Raw genomic sequence first — 15,473 nt, 5'->3', positions numbered from 1 at the left:
AGATGCTTGCCATGCACAGTGTAATACAAAGCCCTTATTAATGCTGCAAATTAAACTCTACCTGTAGTGCCGCTGGTGAAACACACAACGCTCAGATCGTTGGGCTTAGGAGGCTGTTGGAGGAAAGGACAGCGTTTATATGTGCTGACTTCTCTGGGCTCAGCCTTGCAGTTACACATTAGGGAATTTCAAATGTCTCCAAAATTATGCTAAAGCCCGGAACAATATACCAGTCCCCCCCATCCTGTAAGTCTTAGGGTTTCAGGAGCTGCCCATTTCTCATTTTCTTACCACATCCAACCCATCCGTTTATCTGATCCAGTCAAAGTTCAGTGACACATATGACCTCTGCATTTTCTTACTTGAGACTTGTGAAGTGAGATGTTCACACTTGTCACTAATTTCCACAACACTGGGTGATGCCCCAAACTGTTTAAGAAAAATAATATAAAGTATAACAACTTACCACAGGCTTTTTGAAGTTCTCTTTACCCATATACTGTAAGGATTTAAAAGGAATTACAGAAGAAGGTTAGAAAGATACAAATATCAATCAGCTTTTTACAGTCAGTTAGGCCAATATAACAATTGTCATTGTTATTTATTCTGCTTTTGGTTTTACCAACCTACATAGATCTTCATAAATAAAGTGCAGTGCCACAAAGCAACATTTCTGAATTGTTTAATTAAATTGATGCTGTAGTAAGGAAATACATATGTGATCATTCACCATGGAACAAATGCTGCGGGTTCACCAGGAAACATTCCAAGACAGAATTTTTTATTGGTGCTCACAGTTGGAAAATGAAAACATTGTTTTAACCCTAGTGAGGCACTGTAAATATATGTTCGTGTTTTATTCTTGCAGAGTGTGCCTGTTATTGCTATATATGACATTTTGATGCTTTAAAGTGAAATACCTCAACCTCCTCCAGTGTCAGCACCTCGACTCCACACTTTGCTCCCTTAACCTTTAGCTCATCTTCAAACGGCTCCATCAAGATGATGGTTTTCAGCACTGGGGTTTGTCCCTTTTCACAGTTATTAAGCATAATAAGAGCCTTGTCTGGTTTATCACAAATTACAAAGGACAATTCAGCTGAAAAACAGAATAATAAGCGTTCTTACAATGTCTTGTTAACAAGTTGTTTTTAATGGCCAATGTGACATAATAAAGTCCAAGGATTTCTAAACCTGATGCATATTTAAAAGTTTTACCAAAGACAAAAAGGGAGAGTCGTAAAACAAAATCAGATGCCAGGGGCAATAAAAAATGTCAACTTATCAATTTTATGGTGTTTATTACAAATATTTAATCTCCCTCAAGAATAAATAAAAGCATATTTGTTATCATTTTTTAAAAATTACTCTTATCAGATACTTATTATCTTTACCCTTTATCTGCTTCATAAAAGAGATTACCTTAAAATGATAAAAACACTCCAAAACATTTGGTTACCACAGAAGTATTAAAAGTTTACAAAAAGATGTAAGGATTCTGTGGAATAAGCTGCTAGCCGCTATGGCAGGGAAATGGGTTACTCTTCATATCTACGTGGGAGCCAAAAAGACAAACATTGAAGGTCACCACACTCCAACAGGAAATTTTTATCGGAGGGGAGTATACTTACCTCTGTTAATAATAAATACAATTGCTTCCGGTCCCAGAGTGTCATAAAGGGGAACTACAACCATGGAGTATGTAAAACAGGCCAGCTCAGCTATCACCACCTGGAGAAAACATAAAATTACCAGAGCTGTTATCTCTGTTATCACAGACAGGCTGATACTAATCATGACGTTTAGATTATTTTTAGGTTGAAAGAGTTGAAGCCAACCAGCCACAATTGCATTGTTAACAACTTTATCCATGTTAACCGGCCCCTAAACTCACCTCTGGCCGATTCTGGGAAAAGATGCCAATGAATTGCTCTGGCGAGGATTTACATCCTTTGTGCAGAAGTCCAGACCCCAAGAGCTCTGCTCTGTCGGCCACCTGCAAAGAGATCAGCCAGAATAATGCACACCGTTTAGTACAACAACAACAACAACAACAACAACAATATTTAGCAATTAAATGGTTCCTTTAGATTATTTTTTGCCACTTGTTAATTGAAATTGTGGCATCTTGTATGTCTCATGCATGAGACCCCAGAAATGTTGTAAGCAAAATATCTTCTTATCTCATTTGGATTGAATCCCAGAACCTGAAGCAGAGATGGTGACAACCATAAGTTGCTAAGTGCAAATGAGTGATAATTATGCAGAAATGTGGATAGGTTACAGCTTGTGAGGTCCAGTCATGGGATGATAGGCGATACCTGGAAGTCTGTTACTCATAACTCATCCTTACTTCAATATCTAATGGCGTAAAGCAGATGTGGTGTCTATATTTAAAAAGGAGCTAGATCACACCTGGGAAATTACAGACCTGTAAGCCTGACTTCAATAGTGGGGAAGTTACTTGAAGGTTTAATAGAGGATAATATTCAGGAATACCCAATGGAAAACAAAATTATTAATAATAGTCAGCATGGATTTATGAAGGATAGATCATGCAAACTAACCTGATTTGTTTCTTTGAGGAGGTAAGTAGGAATTTAGACCATGGTAATGCAGTTTATGTGGTCTACTAAGATTTTGCAAAGGCTTTTGATACGGTTCCATACAAGAGGTTTGTGTACAAAATAAAGCACCTGAATTGAAAACTGGTTAAAGGACAGACAACAGAGGGTTGTCATAAATGGAACTTTTTCAGGTTGGGCTAAAGTCGTGAGTGGAGTACCTCAGGGATCGGTACTGGGACTCCTGCTTTTTAACTTGTTTATTAATGACCTTGATGTTAGTGTAGAGAACAAGGTCTCCATCTTTGCTGATGATACTAAATTGTGTAAGGTAGTAGAATCAGAGCAGGATATCATTTTTCTCTAGAAGGACTTGGAGAGACTGGAAACTTGGACAGGTAAATGGCAGATGAGGTTTAATACAGATGAATGTAAGGTTATGCATTTGGGAAGCAAGAATAAACAGGTGACTTACAAATTAAATGGGGATAAATTGGGGGAATCCTTGATGGAGAAGGATTTAGGAGTGCTTGTAGACAGAAGGCTTAGCAATAGTGCCCAATGTCATGCAGTAGCTGCAAATGCAAACAAAATCTTATCTTGCATTCAACAGGCAATGGATGGAAGGGAAGTAAACATAATTATGCCCCTTTATAAAGTACTAGTAAGACCACACTTGAATATGGAGTACAATTTTGGGCACCACTCATTAGAAAATACATTATGGAACTAGAGAGAGTGCATTGAAGAGCCACCAAATTAATAAAGGGAATGGATAATCTAATTTATGAGGATATGCTAGCTAAATTAGATTTATTTACATTAGAAAAGAAGCGTCTAAGATGGGATCTGATAACTATATATATAACTTTATTCAGGGACAGTACAAGGAGCTTTCAAAAGAACTAGTCTTCCCAAGGGCAGTACAAAGGACTCGGGCGATCCCTTTAAGTTGGAGGAAAGGAGATTTCACCAGCAACAAAGGAAAGGGTTCTTTACAGTAAAGGTAGTTAAAATGTGGAATACATTACCTATTGAGACTGTGATGGCAGATACAATAGATTTGTTCAAAAAAAGGTTGGACATCTTTTTAGAAAGTAAAGGTATACAGGGATATACCAATAAGTAAATATGGGAAGGATGTTGATCCAGTGATTAATCCAATTGCCAATTCTTGGAGTCAGGAAGGAATTTATTTTTCCCCTTATGAGATATCATTGGATGATATGTCACTGAGGTTTTTTGTTTGCCTTCCTCTAGATCAATAAGTAGGTATAGATATAGGATAAAGTATCTGCTGTCTAAATTTAGCATAGGTTGAACTTGATGGACGTATGTCTTTTTTCAACCTCATCTACTATGTAACTATATGTAACTATCCTATTAGTGGGATCCCAAACAGAAACACTAATCATAACACTTAATTGAGTTTAATTAACAATTATTTGTATTTTGTACATGCATCCGGCCCGTGTACACCTATCCTGCCCGTGTACGCCAATCCTGCGCATGTACACCTATCCTGCGCTTGTACGCCTAATATGCACGTGTACGCCTATCCTGCGTATGTATGCGTATCCTGCCGATGTATGCCTATCCTGCGCGTGTACGCCTATCATGCACGTGTACGCCTATCATGCACGTGTATGCTTATCCTGCACGTTTACTCGAATCCTGAGCCTGTACATGCATCCTGCACCAGTACGTGCATCCTGCGAGTGTACGCGTATGCTGCCCGTGTACACCTATCCTGCGCCTGTACGCATATCCTGTGCCTCTACATGCATCCTGCGCCTTAACGTGCATCCTGCACCTGTACGTGCATCCTGCGCCTGTACGTGCATCCTGCACCTGTACGTGCATCCTGCGCCTGTATATGCATCCTAGATATGTATGCCTACCCTGCCCGTGTTTGCCTATCCTGCTCGTGTACACCTTTCCTGCGCGTGTACGAGTATCCTGTGCATGTACGGGTATCCTGCGAGTTTACATGTATCCTGCGAGTACACGAGTATCCTGTGCATGTACGAGTATCCTGTGCATGTACGTGTATCCTACGCATGTACGTGTATCCTGCGTGTGTACGTGTATCCTGCATGTGTACGTGTATCCTGCGCGTGTACGTGTATCCTGCACGTGTACGTGTATCCTGCGCGTGTACGTGTATCCTGATTAAAGGTGTGCAAACAGGTCGTGTTTTAATTCAAATATTTCTCCTAACTTTGCAGGTTTGGGAATATGTTGTAGAGGGGGCGGGGGGAGGTTATGAAAATGTTGTTGTTAATAAATAATAAATGAATGAATGAACAAAAGTCTGCAAAATGTAAAAATTGCAAACAAAAATGTTTTTTTGCTGTTTTGTTGTTAATTGTATTAGAACAAAATGAGGCCACATGACGCATGTTATCTGCACATCGATCATGTTTCCTTGCCTATCAGGGTCATATGGCTGCAATGTTTTGGGGCCTACATATTTTTGCTATAGTACGACACATTTCGAATCCGGATTAAGCTAAATGTTGGGGTATTAATTCTAATGCAATAGTAGAACAAACCTGTTTGTAAGTCAGCCACTGGTAGGGTTGGTTGGGTTTCCTGAAGCCCAAACAGTTTCCATTTCCTACAAAGGGATTCATGAGAGAGAACACAATAAAACCGTGTAATATTCATAGTTAATTTATTTAGAATTATACAACTATTAGAAATAAAGAATTATACCATAGTATCACCTTTAACTACTAAATAGTTTCAAGTAATTAGGGTCGTTTTTAAGCTCTTTTCTAAATTAATTCTGGGATTTTTCACTTGTTTTTTTTTTCATCTATAGGAAGGATTAAAAGAACCTTTTACCACCTTACACCTTCCCAGGACGGAGGTAAACACAGATTCTAGGAAAGACTCAAGCACTTTAAAACCACCCTGGATCTCTATGCTGGATAAGACCTATCATGTTGCATAGACTGTGCAGACAGATTAAGGTAATACGGCCAATTTGAAGGATTATGCTAAATCCAACCATATCACTTGCTTGATAAAGGGCCATGTACCCGGAAATATCTCTGCTCTGTCTCTGCACTCGTTTTAAGAATAAAACAAGTTTTTTTGCTGCTATTGTGCTGAGTCTGGTATCGTGAGTACCCACTTGGCTGTGCTTTAACTAATTGATGTCTTATAATTTGTAGATCACACATTGCGGAACTAACTGAGTCATTGCCATACTGGGTCCCTTTCTGGGAATGAATTGCATTTCCTAGTGATGCCTCTGGATAAGAATGAAGCTTTATTCACATCATAGATAAGAATTCTTCTCAGAGGAGAGATTTAGTGGCGGCATTTTAAATGCACTGTCCAGGGTGCTACAGAAAAGTATGTGTGTATGGATATACATGTTTAATAATATAGTATCAGCACTGTGTGCAGCACTTTATAGAATTCACAGTACAATCGGAGAGTTATACAATATAATAACTGTATAAGACATAAGAGCCCATAAAAGGGAAATTAATCCCTGAGTATTATACAATAAACAAAGAGCAGGGTTCTGCTTACCTGAAACCCGGAGCCCCCTCATAAAGATCTCGTACAAGGTTTTGGCGTCTCCATAGTAATAAGACATGAGGTTGTCATCCTTTAACAATGCACATCTCCGAGCTCCCCCCTGCATCAAAACCACTACAAGTTGTTATTTTGGAGCACAGAATCCAGTTTTAGTATCTTAGGCTACGCTTACAGTGCCGGCGACGGAGACGCGGCGTCAGGCTACGGTTGCTGGAAAAATCAAATTGAGATGACAGCAACCAAGCCGTCGCGCTGTCGCACCGTCGCGTCACGCTTACTATAAGCACACGGGACAGCGGCAATGCATTTGTTTTGACGTGACGTCGCTGGCACTATAAGTGCAGCCTAAGATGCATACTATGAGATACAGTATAGCGAGCTGTACAACATGAGGTCCCCACGGTGCTTCCTATTTCCCATTGATGGAAATATATTGCCAGCCTTTCTAAAAGTGAGCTTATTTGCTTAATTTAAGGAAATTATCATAGATCACGCTTTTTAATAAGGATTATTATCTAAGACTGTTAGTAGAAATGTGTGAAACTGATTCATTTCACAATCACATATATTTTTTAGGTTTTCCTAAAACTGTGATTTGTGCAAATTATTCACTAAAGCCTTTAAACAAATGTAACAAATAATCCATTAACCTCCACTAGGTTCCCTAATACACAGACAACGACCCTCATTCTGTGACCTGCGATAATATCCGTGTAACTGAGCTTTTCATGCTTTAGTGCAAGATCGGATCTATTGCACTTCATATGTATATATTTTTTTTAAGTTGGTTAACTTCACTTCCAAATTAAATAGTGTGTTTTGTCATTCCATGTGAACCAGAATTAACTTGTGACTCAATACTCTATAATTCAAAATAACAATGGTGAATTGTTTGGGAAATTCAGATAAAAATAACCGAACATGAAATACTAAACATTGTGATTCCCATTAACAAGTAATTACTATATATAATTTACTACAGTATATTTATATAACTTATACTGTAACAACAAGATAAAGAGAGCACACTTTAGCAATCTATTGGCTTATTGTAACATGCTGCATACCGATGATACGATAAAGGTACTCAGCGTTTGGACTGAAACGATGGCACGTGATATGCTACAATGAATCACTAGGCTGCTGAATGCTGGCGCGCCCCTCTGTTTTTCAATTGAGGATAGTAAATGCCTGACCCAGTTCAGGTAGTGAAAATCCATGTTTACTAACATAACTGGACTTCTGTGAGGTGTGCACGACCTATTGGTGCATGGACTATACAGTAGAGGCAACGTTTATTCTAACATTTGCTGTAAACTAGCCGGGTTACATTCTGGGTATGTGCTGGGTATGTGCTGGGTATGTTCTGGGCTAGTTTGAGGCATGTTTAAGGCATTTCTGCATTGACTAACGACCCATAGGATTAACACAGCAGGGATCCCTGGCAGTCCAATTCAGTTTGAATGGGACTGCCAGGGACCCCCGCTGTTAATCTGATAGGCCATTAATCAATGCAGAAATGCTGGGGCTAGTTTAAGGAAAGTTTAAGGCATGTATTCAGAATGTACCTGGGTGTACCTGGGTCTTTTGGGGAATTGCCACTGGTTTTTGTTAGAATAATAGTTGCCTCTACTGTAGAGGTTATAACCCATCATAAAGAGACTTTCACTGGTCCAGCAATGTATTACTTCCTGGTAAAACATTTTATAAATAAATAAAATCTGATTACATGGGGATTACAGGTCTCATGCAGTAGACATCATCATTACCTGAGTTCCAATCGATTGTCTGTTCAGGTCAAGGGGCGGGCGGACAGGCTTAGGTTTGGACAGCAAATAGATGAATGCTGAGATTCCAATGGTGAAGAGGCCAACAAGAGCCGGAACGGAGAGAGGGGAGAACAGGAAGCTCAAGCAGCAGAACATTTCACCAGCATCAAGAGGTCAGATCTACACTAAAGAGACAACCAATAAGTATTTAGTTAGCAACAACAGCTTGTTGGCTCTGAGCCTACATAGCATACACTGCCTTTTTACTCCTGGTTTGTAGAATAAGAGTGACTTTTTATATGAGAGGAAGTAAATTTTAGATAAAGCGCTTTTTTGTATAAAATTTTAGGTAAAGTGCTTTTTTTAATGCTATCAGTTAGTAGTGTTGTTAAGGATTGTCTTGTGGTATAAAGCAGCATATCAGGGCTCTGCAACTAGTTTTACCAAGAGACCAGATCAGAAACCATTTTGAAGTAGTTGGGCCACAAGCTTATTGTAATGTCATTTTAGATGCATTTAAAGACTTCAAAATTATTATATTTCAACATTTTGCATTTATGTGTTACATCTGTACCATAAATATCTATATTACCTTAACTTACAAATGAGCTGTACTGAAATTGGCTGGAGCAGCGAGCCCAAGGGCCACATCACGGCTGTGTGGCCAGCGTGCCTCCATTTCAAGAGCCCTGCAGTACAGGCTGAATTCAAGGGCAATGCAACTACTAATGTTGAGGGCTTATCCCAAAGACAGTCTATATACTGTATGTTTATATCTCTCACAGTGTCCATGTGTTAAAAAATGTGAGGGGCCTATGTATAGTAGAGGAAGTATATCTGTGAAACACTTTAGAATAGAGAAAGAGATATAAATCATATGTGACAGAGAGCTGTTTGGAAGCATAATGGCACAAATTTACAATGCGATGCTACGCCGTGAAGACACCTTCCTATAAGTGAATGGGCGGTATCGTGTCTTCTGACACTGGAATGGTTCCCATGGCAGAGCACTGCCAGGTCAAACTGGCATAGGACGTTTCCAAGTTCCATGCAGTGTCAGTTGTCTTTCTGAGTTTTTCTTAGCTGGATATTGGCATAGAAAGCGGTGAGATACCTTTAGCTGATTAAGTGGGTAATTCTATACATGTCATAGACATTAACAGTAATATTAGGCTGAAAATGGCCCAAACAGCATCTTCTAGGTGTATAGAATTTATTCCTAAATCAGCAACAGTAACCCAGATATCTAACCAAAAAGAGTAACGACATTTATATTTTGCATAGGCTATTACTATTTTGCACTTTCAACAGCATGTGGAAAAAATAATAAAATATGAAATTATTCATATTACTGTAAGTACATTTTAAACCCTTTCAACCGACCACTAGATTCACAATGTATCTGTCATGGAAAAAAAGCAGATGTGCTCTCTATTCCATTTCTATGTCCAACTAAACCTATCTAACTGATTCAGCCCTTCTAGTGATGTTTGTTATTGGCTTTCTTTCAGGAGTCATCTTGTTAGCCCCGTATATAATTACTGAACAAACTATCGCCGCTGATATAAGGGACATATGAAGGGTACATCCAGCCATACTGTATATCAGGCAGCACGGTAAAGTACAGTAGGTAAAAAAAAAACAATTGAAATTTGAGTTAGGGGCTTTTAAATGAAGTGGAAAAACATGATGTGAACATTACATGATGTTGTTTTAATTGTGCTTCTAGATCTTCTTGCATGCATGGGCTCGCTCAGTTGTGAAAACTCAAGGCCAATTAAGATGTGAGATCAGAATGCATGAGGTTTTACAGTGCAATTAATTTAATGAAGAATTTGGAAATGGCTCAGGCTCACCGTTAGAATAGTATCCTGAGTACTTAATACACAAACGCCTCACATTTTCTAAATGTAACTTTAAAGACAGTTCATTATCACATCGTTTTAAGTGTTGTTTTAATACATAAAAGTTTCACAATATATGTTTTTTGGAGGAACTGTTTAATTTTGCTTACGTGTACAATAATATAGTGGGTTATTCCAATGATGGTGGCTGCAAAAGTCAAAAAGAGTGATAAAGGGACCATGCAAAGTAAAGCAACGATAGAATAGCCATGCTTGTGTCTGCATCACTCCCACAGTCCTGCACACCTGCTTCAATTACCCCATTGGTACTGTACAGTATGTGCAAGTCACGACCCACTATCCTTGTCTGCAGCTTAACTAACGTAACAAGAGGGTGTAGTAGGCTGATGGTTCTGATAAATGTAATTGGCAATACAGAAACTTAAACATTTGTCGGTCTGGAAGTATTTTGGTTTACAGCCCTTGTGAAGAAGAAGTACAGAAACGATAGATAAGAACCACAAGAATACGTGTATACGTTGCAGGCTGGTTTTACCATGTTAAAGGTCAAATAAATAGAGTTTGACAAAGATCGTGTTTATGTCATCAGAAAAAAGGGGCAAAGGCTTATATTTTATCAGATAGTCTTACTCTTCAGTGTAAATATAATGGATTTGTGGGCAACCCTAGACACATTTATCTGTCAGTGAACCTTTACCTTTAAACCTCTATGCAATGTAATAAAAGATTGCATAACATGCAAATGTGTATGTAATCAAACCATGCATTTTACTGTCATTTATTACAACATCAAAAAGCCATTAAGGTTCATTTTTAAATTTTCTTGTCAAGAAACAAGTACAAGCGTAATCATAACATCTATAACGTTATAGCACAATAACGACCGTGTCTGCAAATTTCCTATGTACAATGCTGCTTATCGCACACTATATTGTAACTGTGAAGCGCTGAGTCCCATTGAGAGAAAAGCGCTATATGAAATAAAAGTTATTATTATACTACTGACAGATTTTTCAACTAGTTCTAAAATGTATAAAGAGGTCATTATTAGGGACAAGACCTTGTCCCTAATGATTGCGATGTCAGGCCATGTAAGAACTATCTGGTTTATGTATGTATGTATTTATTTGTATAGCGCCATAAAATGTACATAGCGCTTCACAGTAGTAATACATGTCATATAAATAACAAATATAAATAACACATCATGGGAATAAGTGCTTCAGACATACTGTAAAAGTAACATTAAGGAAGGAGTCCCTGCTCCGAGGAGCTTACAATCTAATTGTTGAAGGTTATGGACTAAATATATGCAGCTGATATTGTAGTGCTCCTAAGATAGGGATGTTATAGCAGAAGAATCCCACTGAATTAGTGTGTGAGAAGTTCCACAAACACAAAACTACAGTAAAGTGGGCTTTAGCCAGTCAGGGTCTTAGGCCTTGATTATACTAGCTCCGGCAGGGCACGCGCACTCCCTCGTGACGTTACTAGGGCGATGCGCACACCCAAAACCTGCACTGGAGGCAGGAGGCATGGCGGAGGCGTGGCCATGACCGGTACACCCTTATTGGCTGAACCGCTCATGTTTCGCGGCCGCCGCGCGCCAAATTAAAAACGGAAAATCTCCTTGGGTAAAGCTTGTGCGGTCGCTCTGTAGCGCTCGCACCACGCGCGAACTATGTGCAGCTGCATGGAGAACATTTACACGCCGCCGGTATACTCACGGCTTTACTATGACTATTGGAGCATATGATGAGCACATATATAAAGTGACACACTCACCTGCATATGATGAGCGCACATATAAAGTGACACACTCGCCTGCATATGATGAGCGCACATATAAAGTGACACACTCGCCTGCATATGATGAGCGCACATATAAAGTGACACACTCACCTGCATATGATGAGCGCGTATATAAAGTGACACACTCACCTGCATATGATGAGCGCACATATAAAGTGACACACTCGCCTGCATATGATGAGCGCACATATAAAGTGACACACTCACCTGCATATGATGAGCGCACATATAAAGTGACACACTCGCCTGCATATGATGAGCGCACATATAAAGTGACACACTCACCTGCATATGATGAGCGCACATATAAAGTGACACACTCACCTGCATATGATGAGTGCATATATAAAGTGACACACTCACCTGCATATGATGAGCACATATATAAAGTGACACACTCACCTGCATATGATGAGTGCATATATAAAGTGACACACTCGCCTGCATATGATGAGCGCATATATAAAGTGACACACTCGCCTGCATATGATGAGCGCACATATAAAGTGACACACTCGCCTGCATATGATGAGCGCATATATAAAGTGACACACTCACCTGCATATGATGAGCGCATATATAAAGTGACACACTCGCCTGCATATGATGAGCGCATATATAAAGTGACACACTCGCCTGCATATGATGAGCGCATATATAAAGTGACACACTCACCTGCATATGATGAGTGCATATATAAAGTGACACACTCGCCTGCATATGATGAGCGCATATATAAAGTGACACACTCGCCTGCATATGATGAGCGCATATATAAAGTGACACACTCACCTGCATATGATGAGCGCACATATAAAGTGACACACTCACTGCATATGATGAGCGCACATATAAAGTGACACACTCACCTGCATATGATGAGCGCACATATAAAGTGACACACTCACCTGCATATGATGAGCGCATATATAAAGTGACACACTCACCTGCATATGATGAGCGCGTATATAAAGTGACACACTCGCCTGCATATGATGAGCGCATATATAAAGTGACACACTCACCTGCATATGATGAGCGCACATATAAAGTGACACACTCACTGCATATGATGAGCGCACATATAAAGTGACACACTCACCTGCATATGATGAGCGCACATATAAAGTGACACACTCACCTGCATATGATGAGCGCATATATAAAGTGACACACTCACCTGCATATGATGAGCGCGTATATAAAGTGACACACTCACCTGCATATGATGAGCGCATATATAAAGTGACACACTCACCTGCATATGATGAGCGCGTATATAAAGTGACACACTCACCTGCATATGATGAGCGCACATATAAAGTGACACACTCACCTGCATATGATGAGCGCGTATATAAAGTGACACACTCACCTGCATATGATGAGCGCACATATAAAGTGACACACTCGCCTGCATATGATGAGCGCACATATAAAGTGACACACTCACCTGCATATGATGAGCGCACATATAAAGTGACACACTCGCCTGCATATGATGAGCGCACATATAAAGTGACACACTCACTGCATATGATGAGCGCACATATAAAGTGACACACTCACCTGCATATGATGAGCGCATATATAAAGTGACACACTCACCTGCATATGATGAGCGCACATATAAAGTGACACACTCACCTGCATATGATGAGCGCACATATAAAGTGACACACTCGCCTGCATATGATGAGCGCACATATAAAGTGACACACTCGCCTGCATATGATGAGCGCACATATAAAGTGACACACTCACCTGCATATGATGAGCGCACATATAAAGTGACACTCGCCTGCATATGATGAGCGCACATATAAAGTGACACACTCACCTGCATATGATGAGCGCATATATAAAGTGACACACTCACCTGCATATGATGAGTGCATATATAAAGTGACACACTCGCCTGCATATGATGAGCGCATATATAAAGTGACACACTCGCCTGCATATGATGAGCGCACATATAAAGTGACACACTCGCCTGCATATGATGAGCGCACATATAAAGTGACACACTCACCTGCATATGATGAGCGCATATATAAAGTGACACACTCACCTGCATATGATGAGCACATATATAAAGTGACACACTCACTGCATATGATGAGTGCATATATAAAGTGACACACTCACCTGCATATGATGAGCGCACATATAAAGTGACACACTCGCCTGCATATGATGAGCGCACATATAAAGTGACACACTCGCCTGCATATGATGAGCGCACATATAAAGTGACACACTCGCCTGCATATGATGAGCGCACATATAAAGTGACACACTCACCTGCATATGATGAGCGCACATATAAAGTGACACACTCGCCTGCATATGATGAGCGCACATATAAAGTGACACACTCACCTGCATATGATGAGCGCATATATAAAGTGACACACTCACCTGCATATGATGAGTGCATATATAAAGTGACACACTCGCCTGCATATGATGAGCGCATATATAAAGTGACACACTCGCCTGCATATGATGAGCGCACATATAAAGTGACACACTCGCCTGCATATGATGAGCGCACATATAAAGTGACACACTCACCTGCATATGATGAGCGCACATATAAAGTGACACACTCACCTGCATATGATGAGTGCATATATAAAGTGACACACTCGCCTGCATATGATGAGCGCATATATAAAGTGACACACTCGCCTGCATATGATGAGCGCACATATAAAGTGACACACTCACCTGCATATGATGAGCGCACATATAAAGTGACACACTCACCTGCATATGATGAGCGCATATATAAAGTGACACACTCACCTGCATATGATGAGTGCATATATAAAGTGACACACTCGCCTGCATATGATGAGCGCATATATAAAGTGACACACTCGCCTGCATATGATGAGCGCATATATAAAGTGACACACTCGCCTGCATATGATGAGCGCATATATAAAGTGACACACTCACCTGCATATGATGAGCGCATATATAAAGTGACACACTCGCCTGCATATGATGAGCGCATATATAAAGTGACACACTCGCCTGCATATGATGAGCGCATATATAAAGTGACACACTCACCTGCATATGATGAGTGCATATATAAAGTGACACACTCGCCTGCATATGATGAGCGCATATATAAAGTGACACACTCGCCTGCATATGATGAGCGCATATATAAAGTGACACACTCACCTGCATATGATGAGCGCACATATAAAGTGACACACTCACTGCATATGATGAGCGCACATATAAAGTGACACACTCACCTGCATATGATGAGCGCACATATAAAGTGACACACTCACCTGCATATGATGAGCGCGTATATAAAGTGACACACTCACCTGCATATGATGAGCGCGTATATAAAGTGACACACTCACCTGCATATGATGAGCGCGTATATAAAGTGACACACTCACCTGCATATGATGAGCGCACATATAAAGTGACACACTCACCTGCATATGATGAGCGCATATATAAAGTGACACACTCACCTGCATATGATGAGCGCATATATAAAGTGACACACTCACCTGCATATGATGAGCGCGTATATAAAGTGACACACTCACCTGCATATGATGAGCGCGTATATAAAGTGACACACTCACCTGCATATGATGAGCGCATATATAAAGTGACACACTCACCTGCATATGATGAGTGCATATATAAAGTGACACACTCGCCTGCATATGATGAGCGCACATATAAAGTGACACACTCACTGCATATGATGAGCGCACATATAAAGTGACACACTCACCTGCATATGATGAGCGCATATATAAAGTGACACACTCACCTGCATATGATGAGCGCATATATAAAGTGACACACTCACCTGCATATGATGAGCGCATATGTAAAGTGACACACTCACC

General features: G+C 40.0%; 1 protein-coding gene across 4 annotated transcripts in view; it reads right to left on the bottom strand.

Moving 5' to 3' along the window:
- Positions 1-15,473, bottom strand: part of ACSL5 (acyl-CoA synthetase long chain family member 5) — a 38,498-nt gene that overhangs the window by 19,381 nt on the left and 3,644 nt on the right. For 2 of the 4 annotated variants that reach the window (XM_075611872.1, XM_075611876.1), the window contains exons 2-9: positions 7,892-8,076; positions 6,114-6,222; positions 5,120-5,184; positions 1,895-1,996; positions 1,632-1,731; positions 921-1,099; positions 467-499; positions 62-113 (exon numbers count right to left, since the gene is read on the bottom strand). In XM_075611872.1, the coding sequence (XP_075467987.1) occupies positions 62-113; positions 467-499; positions 921-1,099; positions 1,632-1,731; positions 1,895-1,996; positions 5,120-5,184; positions 6,114-6,222; positions 7,892-8,047 (796 nt within the window). In that variant the 5' untranslated portion in view covers positions 8,048-8,076. The remainder of the gene's footprint in view (positions 1-61; positions 114-466; positions 500-920; positions 1,100-1,631; positions 1,732-1,894; positions 1,997-5,119; positions 5,185-6,113; positions 6,223-7,891; positions 8,077-15,473) is intronic. The other 2 variants (XM_075611873.1, XM_075611874.1) reach the window with 1 other exon arrangement.

This window comes from Ascaphus truei, chromosome 8, assembly GCF_040206685.1.
Source record: "Ascaphus truei isolate aAscTru1 chromosome 8, aAscTru1.hap1, whole genome shotgun sequence".
Classification (NCBI taxonomy): domain Eukaryota; kingdom Metazoa; phylum Chordata; class Amphibia; order Anura; family Ascaphidae; genus Ascaphus; species Ascaphus truei.
Note: the sequence above shows the minus strand (reverse complement) of the source record. Positions and strands in the feature narration are given on the sequence as shown.